Raw genomic sequence first — 18789 nt, forward strand, 5'->3', positions numbered from 1 at the left:
GAATAATTAAAATTCAGAATAAAAATAAAATAAATTCCAAAAATAGAAAAATAATTATAAGAGTTCAAGTAGGAATACACTTTATAAATAAAAAATCAGAATAAAAAATATGGAATTTTCAAATAATTAATCAACCTAGAACTCAACGATGACAAATAACATTAAAAATAGACCCATAAAACATTAAGATGGTAAACGGTTGATGGGACATTTAAAAATTATAAACAAAACCACAAATAAAACCCCAAGAACGACAGACAGGACGTTAAGCAGCATAGATTGGCATGACTTTTATAAAGTAAAAATAAATCGCAATAACAATCATGTTTTATTTTTAAAATCTCAATGAAAATAAACAGGGGAAACAACGGGTAGACCATACAGGAGTGCAGCGGTATGGAGCCAGCAGCGGTTGGCGGGACTGCTAGAAATTAAAAAAGGGAATCCTGAAAATTCGAAATAAAAAATAAAATAAGTTTCATAAAATAGAAAAAATAATTATAAGAGTTCAAGTAGGAATAAGAAAATATCGGAATGAAAAATATGGAATTTCAAAAAAAAAAGTCCATCTAGAACTCAACTATGATATATGACAATAAAGTGGAGAGAAATATTAGGCCCGTAAAGGAGTAAGTTGGTGGCAGTTGATGCGACATCTAAAAACTATAAACAAAACCACAAATAGAATCCCAATGATGATTAAGAGAAGGGACGATAGACAAGCTGTTAAGCAGCACGGTCAAAACGGTTGGTGGGACTTCTAGAAAATAAAAAGTAAATCACAATAACAATCATGTTCGATTTTTAAAATCACCATGACAAGTATAGTATGGCGAAGCCGGTGACGGTTGGGTGGATTTCTAGAAAGTAAAATATGAACCCCCAACAATAGTTATGTTCAATTTTTAGAATCCCAACAACAATAAATATGGGAGATAACAGGCGAATCATAGAGAAATAAAATATTGACGTTTGAAACACTCCTAAAAATTCTAATAACGAAACCCGACGAGACAATGGACTCTTAAAAACTAGAAGGTGTAATTTTTAAAGGTTTAAAGGAAGATAAATAAAAGTCGTGATAGATCGAATAAACAAATAATGGGGTGATAAAAGAGTAAGGGGTAACTACTGGTGTGACTTTTAAATAAAAAACTATAAAAATTTAAGGATGATCTTTCAAGGTTATAAGACAACATAATGGCTATTTAACAAATTTTTAGTAATGTCAAATATAGAAAATAGATAATTTTATATGGGTGCTAGCCGCGCAATTGCGCAGGTCACCCAGCTAGTTTCTACTTAATACAAACTCACGTGTGCAGCTTGCACGCAACAGAAGATAAAATCATGCATACATAGCTCCATCATGCATCATACCAAATGTGCTCCGGTGCAGTACATCGTTGTGGTTATCATCAAACTTTCAAGCCCAAATTTACATGGATGGAAAGGCAAACTTTAAAAACCACAATAAGGTTTACTAAGGATTTTAACAAGAGGAACAGTTTGCTTCATCATCTACGGGTGCATCGCATTCCAGGCCCTGAAATATGCAGGAATTCATTAATGGCAACTGCTGATGTTTTACATGGCAAGGCAGTGCATGGCGAGAGGCCAGTGTTGGTGTTATGATGCTACTCCACGTTTAAAAAAATATTGTTTTGAAGCCATTTACTCCAACAGTATCCATGGTGTGTATCATTTTCCTCTATTTTTTCTGATAAAAGTTGACCATTCCAATACATTCTGCCCATGGTGCCCAAGATTTTTTGTGTTACAAGAAAAGTCTAGCACATGAAACTTTAACTATTTAACTTTATGGGACAAATTGTAGGTAGTGCAGACCTAATGGTTTCAGAATTTACAAGTGGGAATATGAGCTACAGTTTGATAGCTGACGCAAAATTGAACAGCACCAAGGGTCCTGCAACATGACAGGGAGAAGATATACGAAATTTGTCATAAAAAAAGAAGTCCACCAGCAATATTTCTCAGGAAACAACGGTACGATACTAATCGTTAGTCTCATTGATCATTTCTATAGTTGTACAAGAGTTTGCCCTAAAACATAGCCTTGTACTAAAATGATGTGCAGCTAGTATTCTTGATATCTTTTGGAAGTGGAAACTGCATAATACTAAACATGTAGCTAGCTGAACTTGAGTTTTTCACACCATCTTTGAGAAATCAGTTATACCTTCCATGTAATTCAATGTTTTGAATTTCAACAAAAGAAAGAAACGCTCCCCAACAGGTTTGAGTTCAGTATCATGATGAAATCACTTGAAAATAGCATTTCGCCTATTAAGCTAGAGAAGGAGATGGATAATACTTTCTTAGGCAAAATAAACAACCAATTAAAAGATAACAAAATGTGGGTGAAACATTATGGTCTCAGAAAAGCTCGGTGATAGGAACGTTAGGAGTGGGCTGCACAGTTTCAAACTTTAACCTTGGATATTTGATCTAGAAACATGCATCAAGGAAAAAGAAAACATGTTCAACTTTCTCCTTGACCATACTAGTCAAAGATTCTTTGGCGTTACATCTTTTGAAAAAGGACTAGGAAATTTCGGAAAGACCAATTCTGCATATTTCTCTGTTCAAACAAATGGAAATATCTTCAAGAGTTTGAAGCTCCTATTTGGATATTTCCTAGTTCTCCATTCTCCAACTCCCTATTTACCCCAATAATTAAATCCTAGAGTATTGACCATAACAGATGGGCCACCCTATTCTTCCACGGCTTTACTATGCACAAAACCTTTTTCTCTTCCTCTCCCTCTGCAACAAATTAGCACCAGTTCCTGACTCCATATATGACAAAACATCTCTTTCTCCTCACCCTCTCATGTACTGACCCACCAAAGCATCAGCTCTCAGGTCTCAGCTATATATATTCACACTTGTATGGCTTAGAAAATTCATGGTGTCTCAGCTCTCAGCTTATTGTCACACATATGGCTTAGAAAACTCATGGTCTTATTAGTCCCTTCTCTAATGTTGAACAGCTTTCCCCATTCCCCACGCCGCGACTTTCGCACAAGAGATTTTAACTAATTGCTACTGCTCCTGCTCTCGATTACTACATTCCCAATCAGAAACCCCTTGTTCTGTATCTTGAAAGCTACAGCAAATCTCCAATAGTTCCAATTCCGAATCCCCCATCTAATTCCCAGATCAAATTCTTCCATCGAGTCAACTGCTCATCCAATTTCAATCTAGATCTAGTTGGGTCAAGTCAAGAGTCTTCGTTCCAAACAGATCTAATAAATAATCTACCACTAGTCAAGTGTAAGCAAAGCAGAGAGAGTGAGGGGTTCAAGAACGCACCATCGATCTCACAGAAGTTCGCCATCGCCATCATCATCTAGGGGGCCTCGCGGTGCACGAAGAAGGCGTAGAAGCCGGCGACGATGGTGCCGAGCCCCATCACCCAGACGCCCGCGGCGCCCCAGAGCGGCATGATGGCGGCGACCTTGTAGGAGAACATGAGCGTGAGGAGCGTGGAGAGCCCCCACACCGCCGCCTTCATCGACGCCCGGGCCTGCCCCCCCGCGGGGGCGCGCTCCAGCAGGTGTAGGCAGCGGAAGAGCGCGATGAGCGCGAGGTAGGCGACGACGACGAAGGCCACCGCGGAGGGGTCGCTGCTGGAGCGGTAGATCGCCATGCCGCAGTTGAAGCTCAGGAACGCGAACCCCAGTGACGGCAGCCACCCCGGCCGGCCGCCGCGATCCATCGCCGCCGGCGCAACGCGGCGGCTGTCGCGGATTTCTCGTCGGGGAATTCAATCTGGCTATGGATTGGATTTGGTGCTCGCGGTGGTGGGTTGGGTTGGGTTGGGTGGCGTGGCACAGCGACAAAAGGAAATTGCTACAGTTACTACAACTCCTCCCCATTCCCCAACAGCTACGGTAAAATGGGGTTTAATTTTGAGCTTGGCCTTCTGAAAGCTCAAATGTGAAGTTCAAATTCAAAAACAGATCCCAACGGCTAGTACAATTAGAGATCCCAACGGCTAGCTGATTAATCATAGATTTCATAAGTTTGTGCTGCTCTACATAAGTACTGTATAAACTTTTAACAGTCAGTAGCAAGGAAAAAGGGGAAAAAACAAAGGATGCGCCAATTTTTCAACACCTTTCTGCCTTGCTCTCGATTAAAAGGCCCATATAAGGAGATTTCCTCCTGGGCCCCCACTAATTTTTCACAGGGAAGTTTTTTTTTTTTTGGTTAAATATCTCGTGTATGCACGGAAAGGAATAAGTCTATTTGTCCTCTCTCGACTATTGCTAATGATTAAATTCACCTCCCTCAATCGCAATACCGGATATAACATCTCCTATATCTTTAAACACTAGAGCAAATCGAGTCCCTTGCCTGTTTGGATAGTGGTTTTATCCTACGTGGCACTCATGGGACCCACATGTAAGTAAGAAAAAAAAATAATAGCCCCACACATCAGTTGTTCTAGTCTCATCTTTTTCATTTTCCTCACCTCTATCTCTTTCCCGCTCTCTCTATCTCTCCCTAGCCAATGACAATGACCAACATCACCGGGCTAGCAGCGGGAGTTCCAACTCCTATGGGAGCCCACAGCCGGAGAGCTCTTTCCCCCGTGCGCAGCCAGCTATACCCCCTCGTCCCTCTGTCTCACTCCTCGTGCAAACTAGCATTTAATGGCTTGTCGTGGTGGTAGGGCATAGCTCCCTCGAATTGCTTGGCCAGGTTAGGCTGCGGTCTTTTCAGCTTTTGGAGCTCAGCTACTTCTCGATTTCGGTTAGCACGCTTTTAAACTGTTAAACTATGCATTTTACATGAAAAGTTTATATATAAAAGTTGTTTAAAAATTTCTAATAAATGTATTCATCAATTTTTATATATTAATACTTAACTAATCATATGCTAATCATGTTTCTCATTTTGCGTGCGGCTAATTAGCCGTTTGAAAAATCTAAAAAGAACGCAGCTTTAATTGGCATATGCCTGCTTTAACTGCTCACCGGATTGGATAGCCCGGGGGGGGCGACAGCGACTGCCACAAGGTCTCTAGCTCTCCAGCTCAGTCGCTAGCGACGCAGATGAAGGAAGGGACGGCAAGGATGACACCGCTGTGGAGGCCAGCGACGATGGTGGCAGCGCCAGGACGGATCCTGGTGGACACAAAGATGGACACCGACAACCTCTTCGCGATGTTGTACCTCCTCAAGCAGAACCGCTCCGAGTTCGACGTCAAGGAACGACCGCGATGTTGCTGCTGCACATGGCGTGTAGTTCTTTCTTTGTCGAAGAGCCCTCCGGCCGTGGGCTCCCACAAGAGTTGGAACTCCCGCCGCCACCCCCAACGAAACTGGCCGCTACCACCGGCTGGCAAGAGAGATAATGGGAGATAGAGAGCGATGTGAGAAAAAAGAAAAGGATGAGATTAGGTTGAGTGACTTTTTATTTTCTTTCTCATTTACATGTGGGTCCCATAAGCATCGCGTATGAGAAAACCACTATCCAAATAGCTAAGGGATTCAATTTACTTTAGTTTTTGAAGATAGAGGAGACGTTATACTGGATATTGCGGTTGAGGGAGGCAAAATACACTTATTCCGTACGGAAATAGAGGCAACCAAAATAATAGGTGAGCCCAACAACTACCCCTAGCTCTTCCACTAGTAATGTCATGCATTATGGGGCCCACTGTTCCGAATAGGTTGTGTAGCGCAACAAGTTCACCGAAGGTCCCTCAACTTAACAGTGAGATTTTTTTAGGTCCCTTAACCACAAAACCAAAAATGTGTATCATTAAACTCACACAAACCGTGCACTCAAGGTTCTATGGCAGTATATGTGGGTTGTTTCGCTGATGTGGCATTTTAGTTAGCAAAAAAATTTAAAAAAATATGTGGAGCCCACATATCAGCTACACATCTTTTTTTTCCTTCTCCTTATCTTCTCTTTTCTCTCTTCTCTCTTCTTTTCCTCTTCAGTGAGGGAGGCCGGCGGCCTGCGGGTGGAGCGGCGATTGGGGGGGGGGGGGCGAGCGCGCAGCGGGGCAAATAGTGGTGTCTCTTTTTTCGTGTCTTAGTGTTTTTTTTTTAATTCTCACAGCTAGCTTTATTCATTCGAGAAAATAGTTACATCGTTAACAAGAAGTTACTGAATGAAGGCAGGGGACTGTCTATCCAAACAAAAGAATTTTTGCCTATCAAAGCTTGCCTAGCTAGCTCATGAGCCACGACATTACTATCTCTAATACAATGACTAGTGGAGATAGAACGAAAATCTTTCCAATACTGGTAGCATTCATCATAAATCGCAACTGCTGCCGTGGCAAAAAAAACCTCCCTTTTGCATTGTTGTGAAGACTTCCATATAGGGATGGCAACGGGGCTGCACCCACCGGGTTTTGCCTTCCCGCCACGTCCCCGTGGCTAAATAATTTTCCCGTCCCTATCCCCATCCCCGCACATGGGGGAGTGTTTTCCCCTGTCCCCGCCCAGGTAGGAAGCACCTGACGGGTGCCCACTCCCGATGATGAATTCTCAGGTATTAGGGGAGCAGCAGGCGGAGAGTCCAATTTATGGTAGAGAATAGAAAATCATCCAAAAAAAAACCTATTTGAAACAAGCATAGACATCCACAAACATCTTTTGAAGATACACATGCACAGATCTATTTGATTCATCCCAAACAGAGAGCTATGGAAGCATTCAGTCCAAAGAAATACAAGAAAATAAAGAGGGCAAGTAAATGCTAGTAAGAGGTTGATGTGCCATGGAGCTGTTGCTTTGTTGCACAGGACAAGCAACACTAGCAGCCTAGCAGGTGATAGCATTGGTGTAGTAGAACACCTCGCTGCTGCAGTGCAGCTGGCATCGATGGTTGGAAACTTGGATGCCGTAATGGCGGAGCGACGCAGACGCTTGTGCAACGCTGTCTTTGATGCGGCGACGACGGCGCGGCACTTCAGCTGCTTGGAGGTGTGGCGCTCGTGCAGGCATGCTACCTTGAGGACGGCGACGGCATGGATGCGTCAGTGCGGCGCTGGAGGAAGGGACCGGAGGAGTGTGTATTTGGATCTGAGAGGAGGGGTGTGCTAGGGTTTTACTAGAAGATATATAGGTGGACCTTTGAATTGGGCCGTGTAACTGGGCTTTTAGCTTCTATCTGGGCTGCAGCCTTGAGGGATATCTACCTTTCCCTGATAACTCTTGGCCCCATGGGGATTCGGGGCCGGGGGTGTGTAGAACGCTCCTGCCCCCGGCCCACCCGACGGGTGGCCCATTTGGCCGACAACACACCCATGGAGAGTGATATGCTCCCATTTACAGCCCCTAATAGAGGTTTACCCTGCGGGGGATCGGTGGTTGGGTCCCTATTACCATCCCTACTTCCATACAATCTGATTGGAATTCCACATGACTACAACCAATTTGTTGTGCCAATAATAATCCATCTCTCAAAGCTGCTGCTTCAACCATGGCTGCATCCACCACATAAGAAATGTTGTTATATATCTTAGTGTTGGCAACAAAGGGAAGCTCTTATAATCACATAAAACGTCGAAAGCCAAATCCGTGTCATGCCCATCAATATCGTTTGACACCTCTAATCAGAGAAGCACGCCAACAAGTATTTGTCTGACATGCGTGTAAAAGAAATGGTTCCTCTGTTTTCTCATTTAACATTTCAGAATAATAATATGGCAAAAAAAAGGTTAAAAATCATTCTTTTTTAGCCCTAATATATATGTTTGAGTATCGCTAGATTTGCTACTGAAATTACAATTCATACAATTTTAATTTACGATTTCAACAAATGTAAATGTACAGAGAAGAGACAAACATCAAGAGTATATACTGGCGCATATATATATCACCCTCAACCCCCACGCCTATAAGATATCGATGTATATATACTAGTGTAAACCTGAGGATGAGGTTTGAACCCTATCCAACTCGTATCAACAAACCGTATCCGTTTCGCCGCAGCAGCACCTACCAATGCTCCATCCCTGCACAACGTACGTATATGCCGCGCGCCACCACCACCACACATACATGTGTTCTGATGTGCCCTCGTCGTGCTCAAATTCGATATGCCGCGATGCATGCTGATGGCGAACGCATGAGGAATCTTTGCCATGGGACGCTCAGCTGTTCACACTTGGGACCATTCATGCATGTATGCAAGCTTTACATGTGTGGGGTTAACTCCCCCCTTGCATTTTAGCCACCAAATTTTCTAGATGGTAAATCAAAACAATACTTTCACTATTCACAGGTTGCATTTGTCCTTTTCTAATCTTTCTTTGCCTATCAAGTTTCCGTTTGATTTTTTTTAAAAAAAACACACAATAAAAACACAGAAACTAACGGTAAATTTTCTAATCTACTATCTTCTTAAGTGCTTAGCCTAAATATGATCAAATAATTAGAGTAACTGACCGTTATTTGAAGCTATCAATGCAATAGTTGTTCTTTTGACACGGATGGCTAGAGTGGATGTAGAGATTGTAAAAGCCCCCTCAAAGCACCTCTTGAATTGTCGTTGTCAGTGTAGGTGTAGTAGTTGTAGCAGTGTTACGGATGATGTTGTCGGCTTGATCCCAAAGAGTTCACCAGCGATCAGCAGTGGAGTAGCAGTGGTCTTCTGGTCATCACTTACACTGCCCTGGGACAATCACAAATTCTCCGTCTGATGCCTTGGTGATCGCATAGAGTTTATGGTATTTCGCATTAAATTCATTCCAAAAATACCAATTCACTTATCCCTGAATCTTGCTCTACGTACAAGTCAAGTCAGCAGTAGCCTTCGCTCCCAATCACATATTCGCGTGTGCTAGGAGACGCACGTTGGAGTACGAAAAGTGGTTTGAACGCTTTTTACGTGCTTGGTTTTTAAAAAGGTAAAATTAGGCCATTTCTTAAGGAGGGGATATTTTTTATCCCTTAAATCCTATTAGATATTTTCATTAAGAAAACTAGCATGGTGGCCCGCGCAGATTGCGCGGCTAGCATCATTATATTTTCTCTCATATAATAGCATATAGTATGTTTTCTCATTATATTATTCAAATATATTAAAATGACAACATAATTTTAAATTTTGCAATAACTTTACAAAACTACTAATGTATAATATTCACATTGTATTTTATATACGTGTTAGTTATTAATTATTTTTAATATCAAATTTTAGTTATTTGTAAATTATATATATTGACTCTTTTTTAATATTTCTTTTTTTTTAATTCCGAATTTTCTGTAAATTGTACTTCTATATAGACTCTATGCTCTTCTTCCAATATTATTTATTTTTATTTCAGAATTTTTATTATTTCTAATTGTATTTCTATGCGGACTCTAAACTAATTTTTAATTTCGAATTTCAGTTACTTCTAAATTGTATTCCTATATTAACTTTAAACTCTTCTTCCCATGTTTTTCTTAATTTTGAATTTTAGTTATTCGTAAATTGTATTTTTATATGGACTATAAACCCTACTTTTAATTTTATTATGTTTATTCCAAATTTTAGTTAGTTTTAAATTCCTATATAGACTCTATACTCTACTTCTAATATTCCTTATTTTTTAATTCCGAATTTCTATTTTTTTTCTTAATTGTATTTCTATATAGACTCTATACTCTACTTCTAATATTCCTTATTTTTAATTCTAAATTTCTATTATTTCCTAATTGTATTTCTATATGGACTCTATACTCTACTTATAATATTCTTTATTTTTAATTCCGAATTTCAGTTATTTCCTAATTGTATTTCTATATAGACTCCAGTCTCCTCTTCCAATATTCCTTATTTTCTAATTCCGAATTTCAACTATTTCTAAATTGTATTTCTATATAGACTCTACTTTTTTTCTCCAATTAATGTGAGAATTTCTAGGCCATGAGAGCGAACGTAGAGGCTATTTTTTCTATTTTTTAGTTTTAAATCCTATATGGACTCTATACTTTATTTCTAATATTCCTTATTTTTTAATTCTGAATTTCTGTTTTTTTCTTAATTGTATTTCTATATAGACTCTATACTCTACTTCTAATATTCCTTATTTTTAATTCGAAATTTCTATTATTTTCTAATTGTATTTCTATATGGACTCTATCCTCTACTTCTAATATTTCTTATTTTTAATTCCGAATTTCAGTTACTTCCTAATTATATTTTATATGGACTCTATACTCTACTTCTAATATTCCTTATTTTTAATTCCAAATTTCAGTCATTTCCTAATTGTATTTCTATATGGACTCCAGTCTCCTCTTACAATATTCCTTATTTTCTAATTCCGAATTTCAACTATTTCTAAATTGTATTTCTATATGGACTCTGCTTTTTTTTTCTCCCATTAATGTGAGAATTTCTAGGCCATAAGAGCGAACATGGAGGCTTCTTTTTCTATTCCTTTAATAATATAATAGATTAGATTGAATTTTGATGGTCTATTATGCTATGTTCGGGAGGGGAGGAGAGGTTGGGAATCTCTCCCCTGTGCACAGAAAAAGGAAATTTCTCATTAGCATATAATTAATTATTATCTACAAAACTTTAAAATGTATTAATATGATTTTTTTAGCAACTTTCACATAGAAATTTTTTGGAACACACCGTTTAGCATTTCAAAAAGTGTGTACGTGGAAAACGAGAGAGTAAAGTTGACTTGAAAATGCTTGGGTTCCCATGCATCAGAACCATGTCTAAAAATATCTATAATTGTGTCTAAAATTTGAGTTCTAGAAATATTTATATTTCAAAACGCAAAGAGAGCCCTTTAATTTGAGTCCACCCTGTAGTGCAGACAAGGAAATGTACAGATAGGGCTGGCCACGCGTTGCTCGCTTCGCCGCTGACGAGTCGGTTTCCATCCTCCTCCTCCTGTCCACAGCAAACGGCAAACCCAGGACGGCTCACTGCAGCGCGCGCGCGGTGCCGGCCGTCCGCCGCCCGGCCGGGCCGGCTAAAAATTGTCCCGCTCCTCCTCCTCGCTTTCCCCCTTTCCTTGTCACCGTCTACCATGGTACCACCGCGCGCGTCACGTTGCAACGGGAGAGAGAGCGCCTACTCCCGTCTTTTCTATCCAGGTTCATTGTAATGGGTCACATTCTTATTTAGGTTGAGTTATTTTGGAACGAAAAGAGTACGCACGCGTAGCTAGGTCTCTCTTACACTATAAACACCAAGGCGAAGCAGCTGCATGAGTCCCACCCACCTCTCCTCCCCCGGCAATCAAAGACACACCCCAAGTACTCGATCGCCTGTGTAGCTTCTTCCCTGATCGTCGTCTCCTCGCAGCCGCGCGGCGCCATGGGCTCCTACGTTCAAGGTGAGGAGAAGGAGAGAGATGCTTTGCTTACCGTTGAGCTAGTTAGATTAGCTGCAGGTCATCTATGTGTCATGCATGGATTGTACGTGTGTTCGTGTTCACCTGTGTTCTTGTTCCTTTTTCAGGCGAGGATGAGGTTCCCGTGTACGAATCTGGAGCAGAGGTGAGTTCCATACTTCCATTCATCATCTCCTCCTCAATTTCTTCCTCCTAGCCGATGATGAAAAAGATCTAGGAGATCGAATTAGTGAGAGGACATTATAAAATCGCATATTTTTCAGGGGAGATTTAAGATTTTCAATGCATGCATTTGGGAATTTGAGCGTTGGGCAACAAACGCTTTGGCACATCGATCCTCCTCCCCTGTTCGTCACAGCCCACGTACTGACAACGGGACACCGCCGGCCGGTTGGTGGGCCGGAGATGATGTCTGATACGCAATTGGAGTAAAATCTGATGAACAAAAGGACGAAATGGGCACCAAATTATAATGGTTTTTAGTGAGAACTGACGTGTAGTTTGTCTAGAGGATTCATTTTTTTTTTTTGGTTTGTTGCTTTCTGTTACTCTATCATTGCGGGATGAGTAGACAAACACTATCCTACAAATTAATCCTGATGTATGCAGGAACACTGCTAGTACTACCACTAGTTTTATAGTTAAAAGTTACCAGGTGCCTCACCTAATAATTTTTAAGTTATTTTTTTTAGTGTGATGTATAAGTTATGCCGTACAAATATATAATTATTGGAAAATGGACGAATAATAATATTTTTAAAAAACTCAATGAAAGAACAAATAATTTTTCCACATAATGAGTTCTCAAAAAGAAACTATAAGTAGGGCCTTCGTTTAGCGTCATCTGAGAAAACGATTGAGGCCCATACACCCAATGGTTCAGCTAGGCCCATCAATGATTGATGAATTTATCCGCTCAGCTGTTTGTTTGGATAATGAAATATGAGGGTGGGATTGGAAAATGAATGAAGGAATAGAATTAAATGAAAGTGGAAGAATTAATGGTTAGGATTTAAAATTATCTTTTGCTGGGTGGGAAATCATTTCTCTATCCCATTAGTCAAACACGGTCTCGGAAGTATGAGCTTTTGAGTTTGATCTTTCAAACAGAAATTATGTATGGATTTTACAGTAAACAGTGTCCAGTACCAAAGAATATACTCCGTATATATATATAAAAAAAACCCTTCAAATCAATCGCCTCTCTTCACTCGTGCAGATCGTCCAGAAGCTGCAGGAGAAATGGAAGTCGACGGCGGCGCCATTCCCGGCGATGTACTCGAGCGTGCTGGGCGGCATCATCCTTGACCCGGCGATGATGTCCGTCCCGCTCGACGACCACATGGTCCACCGCGGCCACGGCGTGTTCGACACCGCCATGATCCTCGACGGCCACCTCTACGAGCTCGACCCGCACCTCGACCGCTTCCTCCGCTCCGCCGCCAAGGCCCGCATCGGCACCCCGTTCCCGCGCGACACGCTCCGCAGCATCCTCGTCCAGATGACGGCGGCGTCCAACTGCCGGAGGGGGTCCATCCGCTACTGGCTCAGCGCCGGCGGCGGCGACTTCCTCCTGTCCTCCGCCGGCTGCGCCGGGCCGGCGTTCTACGCCGTCGTCATCCCGACCGACTACTCCCAGTGCCGCCACGGCGTGCGCGCGGTGACCACGTCGGTGCCCATGAAGCCGCCGCTGTTCGCCACCATGAAGAACGTCAACTACCTCCCCAACGTGCTGTCCATCATGGACGCCGAGGACCGCGGCGCGTTCGCGTCGGTGTGGGTGGACGGCGAGGGCAACGTCGCCGAGGGGCCCATGGTGAACGTGGCGTTCGTCACGGCCGCCGGCGAGCTGGTGCTCCCGGCGTTCGACAAGATCCTCGCCGGGTGCACCGCCAAGCGGCTGCTCGCGCTGGCGCCGAGGCTGGTGGAGTCCGGCCTCCTCAAGGCCGTCACCACCCGCCACATCGCCGCCGACGAGGCCAAGCGCTGCTCCGCCGAGATGGCGTTCGTCGGCAGCGGCCTCCCCGTCCTGCCCATCGTCGAGTGGGACGACCAGCTCATCGGCGACGGTATATATGACACAGTACACACATCCATGGACAACCTGATGACCACCATTGATTCGATCGATTATTCTTTGATGCCATTGATGTGATGTTGATGCAGGGAAGGTGGGGAAGACGATGATGGCGCTGTCGGATCTGCTCTGGGAGGACATGAAATCGGGGCCGGACAGGATCGCAGTCCCGTACAAGTGATGGATTATTGGAGTTGGGTGAGGCTCCTCGGGCGTACGTCAGAAAGAGGTGTGCTACCGACGTGTGGATTCATGACGGTAAGCTTCACCTGTTAGGGATTCACGTCTCTTCGACTTTATATGAGAGGAGCTACGTCCATCGGAGATAGGAGGAGAAGGGCAACGTGCCGAGTATATATGTGTAGTGTACGTACGCGTGAGCGAGCTGAGATGGATATGATGCAGTATCGTGTCGTTTCGTTTCGTTTCTCCTTGTGTTCATGTGTGGTTTGTATGGCTTTTTATCTGTACGTGTCGTCAATGTAATCCTTGTATTTTGCGGTGTATCAGTACTGTATGAGTGTATGTGTTTATCGATTGATCATTAAGTGAATGAATAATGGATTCTCTCGATTTCAAATGTAACCATGATGATTTTAGACTTGGCTCTATATATCTTAATGGTTCGAATGAAATCCTAAGAAATTTGAGTCGACCAATCATAGACACCGGATGCACGTTTAACGGTTAAAAACAGTGGGACAGAGAAGTCAAGCGGCGTTCTATATGAAGAGAAGAATCATCTGGAGAAGACACTTGAAATCTAATGTTGGGATGATGAGAAATAGTGCAAGGCTATTTAGACTTTTCATGAACAAATATAAATATATTGTGCATCTCTCCTGTTTAGGGAGAGGATTTCATACGGATCTCCACCTAGCGCAAAAAAACAAAGGACATGCATTGACATCCATGTACACATCACATGATCACCCGACTCTTTTGTACAAGACACGTCTTGCATTCAAGTGCATCTATGCGTGCAGCGTGCATAAATCTCAAGATGATTTTTGAGCGTATCCAAAAAGGGAAATAATCTTGTTGGGCTTAGCTTGAGCCTTTTATGCCGAGCCCACCGGCCCAGTCACTGCCTGGCCCAATAGAACCTGAAAGGTTTTTTTTTTCTAAAATAAGTCCACTTGTCGTCCCTTAGCTTTACATCGAGTTTAATCGGTATACATAAACCATAATACTAGAAATCTTGACAACCCCAATTTACAAAATCAGTTTAAATTAGGTCTCATAGCAATATGGATGGATGGTTTCACTGACGTGCCATGTTAGTTAGCAAGAAGAAAATAAAAGAAACATGAGGGGACCCACATGCAAGTAAGATTTTTTTTTTAGAAAAAAAAATGTTAGATGTGGGTTCACGATAAGGGAGGCAGCTGTCCGAGCTCGCTCGCCTAGGCTCCGTGCAAGGGAGGCGGAGGCTGGAGAGGGGTAAGGGGGAGGCGGCCGACGAGTTTGTCCAAACTTGCGTTGGGCCTTCATTAGAGGGAGGCTGAGTTTCGCCATCCGCACGCTGAGCTTGTTGTCACCCCCAATCCCTTCTGCTCCGCATGGGTCTCTAGCACCCGCACAGATCTGAGACTACCGCTGTTGTCAATGCCCTTCATCAGCTTCTTCCCTTTTGACAGATCACACGGCTGTCGTCCAGGGACCTCCTCTACCTCGCCTTCCTTTTCCTTCACTAAGCTCCTCACACCGACCTCTCCCACCTTGTCACCGTTGCCTAGAACTTGGATCTGGCGCTCAGTGGTCCCGTCGCATGCCACCCTCTCCATTGCCGATGTACAGGGGGGACTCAACCTGCTTGGCTGCCATCCCCTGCTATTCCCCAACCTCCTCCCTGCATGCTCCGCCGACGAAGGGGATTTGCACCATGGGTCCATGTCGCATGATCTTATTCGCCCCTATACCCTCAACAACGTCCCATCGTCTCTATTCGGGTCACCTTCGTGCAACATGAGCCAATCCCGTGCCCTCTCAACGTCCTCCCGTCGTTGCGTTGACATCCTGCACCATCCTCGACCTCCTGTGTAGTCTCTAAAAGACATAGCTTCGAGGTGGCAGAGAAGGAGAATAATAGTGGCGATAGGAAGAGGAGGCGGCAATGGTGGAGGAGGAAGTCGTTGTTGCACCTTCTAGCCTAAGTGGGCGATCAGGATCGAGAGTGGTCAAGCTTGTTGCCGTCGACGATGCTGTCTCGGCGCCTACTTTTGCGGGAAAGAGAAGAGGGTAGCAGAGTGAGGATGACAGATGAGACCTATTCTTCTTGCCACGTAAACACCTAGTCTGCATGAGTGGACCGGGCCAACTTACCACGTCAGCGAACCAAGCTATATATACTGTTTGAGTACCTAATTTAACCCGATTTTATAAGTTAAGCCTTCCAAGATCTCTAGCATTACGGTTTAGAGATGCCATGTAAAGCTGAGGGATGACAAGTGAACTTATTCCTTATTTTCTAAAAACAAAAAAGCATTCAACTTCCAGGAAAATAGGCCCAGCCCAATTCCATCAACCCTACGGCTGCTACGCCTGCGAGCCTACATGAACCCACCCACCCACCCACCCCTTCGTCTTCTGCACCCCCACGCCACCTCCACCACCACCACCACCATCGCACTCCCAACTCCCAAACCGCAGCGCTAGGGTTTCCCCCAACCACCATCACCACCGCCCCCGCCAAAATCCCGATCCCCGCCTCCGCCACCGCCGCCGATGTCGACCCCCGCCGCGGGCGAGAAGCCGGCGCTGAGGAAGCCGGTGTTCACCAAGGTCGACCAGCTCAAGCCGGTCACCAGCGGCCACACCCTCACCGTCAAGGTCGTCAGCGCCACCCCCGTCCCAGGCCGCGCGCGGCCGGGCGTCGCCGCCCCGTCCCGCCCCCCGCGCATCGCGGAGTGCCTCGTCGGCGACGAGACCGGCGCCATCGTCTTCACCGCCCGCAACGAGCAAGGTGGGTGAGGGAGGGTCACTGAGTCTGACTGTGTGCTCTTTGGTCTTTCGCCGTTTGTCGGTGCGGGGCTTGTCGGGCGCCGGATTTGCTAGGCCGCGATCTGGTCGCGCCGATCTGTTTGGATTGGTAGATGATCGGGTAAATCGTATAGGATTCTTCATATACGTTTGCTTACAGATTGAATGGAAGAAAATATTGCGGAGAGATAAGAAAAGTTAGTGGGAAGAAATACCTTCTTTTCCCTTTTATTTTACCTGCTGTCTTGCAATGGTTTCCACGGGGAATCTTGAATTGTTCTGCGTGGCTGCTTTAGATGTCAATGTCTTTATCCAATGCAGTGCTGACTTGCTGTTGACAGGTGGTCTGTTATTATCATGATATAAATTTTTTTCCAATCCCCTGTTTATATCGAGATGCAAATTTTCTCTCTGTTCGTCCTACTAAAATTTAGGTGTGGGGTGACTGGGAATTGTATTTAGATGCAAATTTTGTTTCTGTTAATCCTACCAAAATTTAGGTGATGGGTGACAGGGAATTGTATTTAGATGGTGATCCAGTGATCCCACTATCTGGCATCATTTCAAAGTGATTAGTTTATTTCAAGTATGGATGGCCAAGTAGCGAACCTATGTCACTGCTTGGATTATTTTGACACCTTATTTTGTTAGTGGTGCATCACACAATCTTCTATGGCAGACAAATGCCTGCTATCAATATGGCAAAAATCCACAAGGAAATGGTTCTCTTATAGGTATGTCCAGGATGAGCTACATTGTCGTTCCAAGTAGTTGGCCGATCGCTAGTGAAGAGTCAGCACCAATTCACTACCACTATTTCATCCTAATTCTCTGTTTGTCCTTTTTGCTCTATTATTCTGGCATTAGGACAATAGTTGAGTCTTATCCTGTATTGTCATATTACTCTTTTATGCCCACATGAGGTTATTCTATTTTTAGCCTGGAATTCCTGGCAACCTAATATTGGACGAATGAAATAAAATCCCCATGCAGTTTTTTTATTTTTTCTTTTTTAGTTGTCCCGATGAGATGCTATTTTCATTCTACTTTCATGAAATAATCTGCGTCTTTTATTGATCAATGATCTTACATCTATTTCTTTTGTTTGGACAGAGTCCAACATGCCATAATAACAATTCTATTATTCTGTCATCGAATGTCATTACCTCTCTGTTTTCTATACTGGAAAGTTTTTTATATAGTTGGATTTGATGTGTTGTAAATGTGGAGGCTTGTAAAACTGTTGAAAAGGAGATAATTCACATGGCTGTTGATTTTGTTACTATCCTATATTTGTACTGTTATTATCCACAAATAGCATGATTAGATTTCAAGGTTTAGTAACATAGCAAAATGAGAAGTGTTGTAACTTCAGCCTATTATGTTGTTAAATCATTACTTGTTGCATGCTCCACTATCATTTGTAGCTAACAGATCATGTGTTAGGCTAAATTTTTCCTACTGTTTGTCGGCTAAATTCTTGTATGATCTTTTGGGGTTGCAATATTAGTCATGTTATTCGTCAGTTAAGAATTCGTTTGTGTATAGTCTTGGGCAGTATCATGATTCATATAATCTATGACAATATCCAGACTAATAAGTATTCCTATATATGCTAATATGCTATCATTCTGTTTGACGGTTCATGTATGCTAAGAATCTGTTAGTCATGCTCTTTGTCGGATGTATGATTCGTGGGTTGCCACTTTATGGTCTAATACATTGATTACATTCTCATGACTTGTGAGTTTGATGGTTTTTGTGCCATGTACTGATATACTCTTCTACTATGCAGTTGACTTGTTGAAGCCTGGTGCTACAGTGATCATGCGCAATGCCAAAATCGACATGTTCAAAGGCTCAATGAGGCTTGCGGTGGACAAGTGGGGGCGTATAGAGGCTACAGAACCTGCCAGCTTTACTGTTAAGGAGGACAACAACTTGTCACTAGTAGAGTATGAGTTGGTTAACGTGACCGAGTAATTGTCGTTGATTCGCCCCTTCCCCTGCCATAAAAAGGAAGCATGATGACTGAGAATATTATGAACCCTTTGCCTAAGCATGTTTATTTGGTATGGTGGTAGTAGATAAGATCAAAGATCGAACTGAATTTATCCATGGTATGCGTCTACTAAGTGGTGATTCCTCTTGTTACCTGTTGCTGCCTGTATTGCTGCTGTGATGGAACAAGCTCAGCAGGGTGACATGTTGCTAGAGTACCAGTTATCAATGGAATTAATTGTTGCAAATCCTACATTGGGGAATATTGCCATATTGCCTTTTTGTGACCGCTGTAATATTTGTGTGTTGTCTCCAGAATGTCAAGCTTGAGCTATGTCAAATGCTTGCTTAAGTTTTAACCATTCCTGAC

General features: G+C 43.1%; 3 protein-coding genes across 5 annotated transcripts; 2 read left to right on the forward strand and 1 right to left on the reverse strand.

The window, feature by feature from the left end:
* Positions 1-246: 246 nt before the first annotated feature.
* Positions 247-3933, reverse strand: LOC127761541 (uncharacterized). Of its 3 annotated transcripts, none has more exons than XM_052285860.1 (2): positions 3337-3933; positions 247-446 (listed from the first exon to the last, which is right to left on the reverse strand). In XM_052285860.1, exon 1 carries the CDS (start codon positions 3740-3742, stop codon positions 3374-3376), a length of 369 nt encoding a protein of 122 aa, XP_052141820.1. In that variant the 5' UTR covers positions 3743-3933; the 3' UTR covers positions 247-446; positions 3337-3373. The 3 variants fall into 3 exon arrangements, with proteins under 3 accessions (XP_052141820.1, XP_052141812.1, XP_052141828.1); XM_052285852.1 differs by lacking the exon at positions 247-446 and adding an exon at positions 1334-1546 and having other exon boundaries at positions 3337-3927; XM_052285868.1 differs by lacking the exon at positions 247-446 and adding an exon at positions 1477-1927.
* Positions 3934-11114: 7181 nt separating this feature from the next.
* On the forward strand, positions 11115-14021 carry LOC127761511 (D-amino-acid transaminase, chloroplastic-like). The gene is made up of 4 exons (XM_052285820.1): positions 11115-11341; positions 11467-11504; positions 12579-13428; positions 13526-14021. The coding sequence occupies exons 1-4, from the start codon at positions 11323-11325 to the stop codon at positions 13615-13617; spliced, it is 999 nt and encodes a 332-aa protein (XP_052141780.1). The 5' UTR covers positions 11115-11322; the 3' UTR covers positions 13618-14021.
* Positions 14022-16027: 2006 nt separating this feature from the next.
* Positions 16028-18672, forward strand: LOC127761530 (uncharacterized protein At4g28440). The gene is made up of 2 exons (XM_052285841.1): positions 16028-16401; positions 18214-18672. Exons 1-2 carry the CDS (start codon positions 16164-16166, stop codon positions 18399-18401), a joined length of 426 nt encoding a protein of 141 aa, XP_052141801.1. The 5' UTR covers positions 16028-16163; the 3' UTR covers positions 18402-18672.
* The last annotated feature ends 117 nt before the right edge of the window (positions 18673-18789 follow it).

The sequence above is a fragment of the Oryza glaberrima genome, chromosome 1 (assembly GCF_000147395.1).
Source record: "Oryza glaberrima chromosome 1, OglaRS2, whole genome shotgun sequence".
Taxonomy (NCBI): domain Eukaryota; kingdom Viridiplantae; phylum Streptophyta; class Magnoliopsida; order Poales; family Poaceae; genus Oryza; species Oryza glaberrima.

Coding starts and splice junctions, on each gene's coding strand:
- LOC127761530 (XM_052285841.1), top strand. CDS start 16,164: ATGTCGACCCCCGCCGCGGGCGAGAAGCCGGCGCTGAGGAAGCCGGTG. Junction 16,402..18,213: donor CACCGCCCGCAACGAGCAAG/GTGGGTGAGGGA, acceptor TCTACTATGCAG/TTGACTTGTTGAAGCCTGGT.
- LOC127761541 (XM_052285860.1), bottom strand. CDS start 3,742: ATGGATCGCGGCGGCCGGCCGGGGTGGCTGCCGTCACTGGGGTTCGCG.
- LOC127761511 (XM_052285820.1), top strand. Junction 11,505..12,578: donor TGTACGAATCTGGAGCAGAG/GTGAGTTCCATA, acceptor TCACTCGTGCAG/ATCGTCCAGAAGCTGCAGGA. Junction 13,429..13,525: donor CGACCAGCTCATCGGCGACG/GTATATATGACA, acceptor ATGTTGATGCAG/GGAAGGTGGGGAAGACGATG.